Raw genomic sequence first — 4,092 nt, forward strand, 5'->3', positions numbered from 1 at the left:
AATCCCACTTTAGAATACTCTTCCATATTGTATAGTGACTTCACCATATAGTATCATGGCACTATGTTCCTCCATTTTGCTATCATGCATACTCCACAGAAATTAATTAAAAGATTTATGTACCTTAACTAATGCTAATTCTATTTAATCATATCTTAAATACTCCAAACTTGTAATTACAACTCCAAGTGTATGTCCATATATTGATAATCTTTATAAATTTCATGATCATGAAAACTACAAATTACAAACTAGCTTTCTATCATACGCACACTATTAGAACATTAATTTCAACATGTTTAATTCTCCTTTGGTGGTATGTNTATTGATAATCTTTATATATTTCATGATCATGAAAACTACAACTTACAAACTAGGTTTCTATCATATGCATTTTATTAGTACAGTAATTTTCACATATGTAATCTACCCTTGGTGGTATGTCAAAATCATCCCTGTATCAGTGGTAATCCAGAAGAATCTCTCCTCTGCATATCCGTACGAGCTGGTGGAGATGGGGCAACAACCGTAGCCTGTCCTAATTGTGGGCAAATACTCCTAATATGACCCAATTGACCACAATGAAAACATCGTGCAAGCCCCCTACACAGCCCCACATGATAATTCCCACAATTTCTGCATCTATCAGAACCTCCGGAACTCTTCCCAGAAATAGTCATCGCAGAGCTGTTAAATCTCGGAGACTTCTGCTGTGTTTATGAAAATGGAGGTTGGAAAGATGTTACTAAAATAGTAGTAGTACTTCTTGAAACAGAGGAGTCTTTGCCCCTTTTTGGTGGCTGACTAGAAAATACACTCAAATTTCTCCTTTTTGCTACTTCAGCTCGCAGACTCCTATTTTCATTCGCAAGCTTCTCAACTCTTAAAGCCATTTGCACCACCTCTTTAGCTACGATTGCGTCGGATTCACCCATAAAAGAAGTGCAACCATGTTGCCTAGCCTCTTTAAACTTCTTAGAATTAAAAACATCCAACACTGGTGGTGGGACAGAAAGTGGGGGTGGTGGTACTGAAGGAACACTTGGAGGAACTGTAGGAAGAGCTTGACCAGCCTGAGCCTGGCCAGCAATAGCAGTAAAGAAGGCTGCCAATGCCTGAACTGCCTCAGGAGGCATGGCAGGAATACTAGTAGGTAGCGGAGGATGTGGAGAAGTCTCGGTCTGTTCAACAGCAGGTGCTGCCCGAATAGTAGACACAGTCGATTCCCCCTCTATAGGATCTAGTTGACTATGTCAGGAATGACCTCTTCCCCTCCCAGCCGTTCTAGTGAGAGGTGGGTGTTCGCGTTGAGGAGGCATGATAATCTATAAAGGGAAACAAAGCGAGTTTAGGTAACCTCAAGCTCCATATGCTAATGCATGTATTCTATTCAACCTAATCTAACTTAACTCGGGGCCACACTGACACTGTAAATTTTTAAAATAACTTTAAAATAAAAAACTTATATCTTTAAATCCAAAAGCTCTGATACCAATAGAATTGTCACGACCAGGAACTCCCATCGAGCTCGTGACAACAGCCGCGTTGTCCCGATCGACACTCATTATCCAGATTGTCAATCGAAACCCCGTAAGGCTTTAATATCAGTTTCTCTTTTCCCCGGTGAGCAACCGTTACCAAATATCATGTTCTAAAAGAATTTAAGCTATTTCCAACTGAAATCAATAAAAAAATGATTTCTGTCTCACAGGGGCATTTTTGTCATTTTTTTCTCAAAAATTTCGAAACCAGTTAAAAATGTAGTATGCAAGTATAAAACACATAATTCATAATCAAAAATAAATTTAAACGTCTAAAACTTTCATTTAAAAGGAAATTATAACTATTTGAATATAATAAAGATATAGAATAAAATATTCAATTTTTTCATAAAACAATATTTTTAGAACACTGCGTAAATAATTTTTACAGCGAAAAAGTAAAATAAATTCATATCTATTGTACTATAGATAACCAAAGTATAAAATTAAATTTGCAGTGACACGTGGGCCCACGAACGACTAAAAGTGTCAAAAGAATTCAACTTACATATTTTGAAGATGTCAATCCAATTGTAGTCCTCGATGAAATGAGCTATTTACCGACTATCTTGATGCCTGAAATAGGTGGAAAGGAGGGTGGTGAGATTATAAAATCCCAGTGAGTAAACAAACATCATTAAAAATATCTAAAGGCGAGTAAAAGGAGACTATTAAAATATTTCATCAAACTGTAATTTATCATCTTTCAACTTATTTCAATCAAATGAAATCAATTTATTTAAATCAAGTAATCAGTATGGCTTATGAATTTCTCAAAAAGCTTGGCTCATGCCAAAAATTATTATCATACTCAGTTATCTAGGATACCTTGGCCGAGGGCTATCCCAACTGAGTCTGCCAAGGCTATTAGAAAGTCATATACGCATAAAACATGTTTTCATTTTGAAAATATAGTCATTCCTTGGCGTTGGCCGAGCTCACCTTCACGCGGTGGTTTGGTGTGAAGTGAACTTTAAAATCATACTTCGGGAGTTACCCTACTCGCCGCTCCAACCGAGGTAAAATATAACGGGGTTTACTGTGCCCCTCTAATAGGCTAGTCCACGGAAACCCCGCCTACTACAGTAAGCTAAACCCACCATACAATAAAATTTTGACAACATGACAGGGCTAATATTATACTACCCAGCCTGCAAGGGTAAAATAAAACAATTCATACAATTCATAAAACACAGCCCAGCCAGTCATGCCAACACAATAACAATATAACATAAGCCATCAATTTCCAATCATAAATTTACAACATACCGGTGGTCTCCAATTACTCTATTTTCAAAATCGTTATTTCGTTTTAAGACAATTTATAAAATCTTTTCATTTAAACACATTTTTGTTTATAAAACCTAAAATTTGCCATTTAACTCATTTTCATAAAATTTCACCAAAACCGAGTTAAAACATACTTTAGATAATTAAAATGATAATAAGGTTACTCACAGTACTAAGAGTTCGATATACTCCTATTCTCGATCTTTGGGCACAATCTCTTTACCCTTGTTAGAGGGCTCACCACCTATACATCATACGTAACACGAATTTCAATAAATTGTGTCAATTTATCATAATTTATCAATAAATCTATATGAATGCACGAAATGTGATGCAAAATGTCTGAATAGCCGTTTAAATACGGTATTCGACCTAATTCGCACCATTCTCGGTGTAATTGGCTAAAACCTCCAATTTAACTCCAAATCAATTTCTTTCACTTTCTACACTCCAATTATACTTAAATTACCTTAGTGACTACAAATGAGATTCAATTTATCAGTCTCGGGTAAATAATCACACATGTCTATACATTAGGTAAAAATTCAGATTTTCACACCAAAATTTCTCATTTAATTTCTAGCCTCACCAAACATAAAATATCACTAAAATATCATGAAATATCATCAATTTCAGCGACAATATCCTCCCTAGAAAATTCGGTCATTGATGACGATGGGGGAAAATGAATTCTTTTCTTGTTGTTTTGTTTCTAAATATGCTAAACTAACTAAAAACACTAACATAACTTAAAATCAAATCAATCTAACATCTTTCTCTCTCCATACCCATTTTGACCAGCCATGAATTCACCATGAAAACATGAAATCTAACTGTGAAAAATAAGGAGAAATGCATGGGTAGTGTAAATCACAAGTCAAAATCAAGAAATTTTACCTTTATTAGCTTAATCCCTTGAAATCCCACACTTTTTCTTCAATGTTCCCACCTAGGGTTCTTGTTTTTTTCCTTTCCTCCTTTGTTCTTCTTTGGCCGGCCATATGAATGAGAAATGGGCTGATTTTGTGTTAATTTTAAATCTAAATATTTAATGGTTATAAATATGCCATGTGTCACCATTTCATTGGTCCATTTTTATTTCTTAACTATTAAGCTTTCTCTCTCCACCATATAAATTCCTTCAATTATCCATGATAAAATTTGGTACAATCCATGTGCTGGACAAGTGTTCTGGTGGTGGAAAATTACAATTTTGCTCTTGGAGAGACAAAATTACCATTTTACCCCTATACTCCAAAAA

General features: G+C 35.2%; 1 protein-coding gene across 2 annotated transcripts; it reads right to left on the reverse strand.

Annotated features, from left to right (window-relative positions):
* Nucleotides 1-384: 384 nt before the first annotated feature.
* Nucleotides 385-3,036, reverse strand: LOC108663899. 2 transcript variants are annotated; one of them, XM_018129791.1, is made up of 3 exons: nt 3,000-3,036; nt 2,050-2,117; nt 385-1,325 (listed from the first exon to the last, which is right to left on the reverse strand). In XM_018129791.1, the coding sequence occupies exon 3, from the start codon at nt 1,134-1,136 to the stop codon at nt 717-719; it is 420 nt and encodes a 139-aa protein (XP_017985280.1). In that variant the 5' UTR covers nt 1,137-1,325; nt 2,050-2,117; nt 3,000-3,036; the 3' UTR covers nt 385-716. The 2 variants fall into 2 exon arrangements, with proteins under 2 accessions (XP_017985280.1, XP_017985282.1); XM_018129793.1 differs by lacking the exons at nt 2,050-2,117; nt 3,000-3,036 and adding an exon at nt 1,493-1,527.
* Nucleotides 3,037-4,092: the final 1,056 nt, after the last annotated feature.

Source organism: Theobroma cacao, unplaced genomic scaffold (assembly GCF_000208745.1).
Source record: "Theobroma cacao cultivar B97-61/B2 unplaced genomic scaffold, Criollo_cocoa_genome_V2, whole genome shotgun sequence".
NCBI lineage: Eukaryota > Viridiplantae > Streptophyta > Magnoliopsida > Malvales > Malvaceae > Theobroma > Theobroma cacao.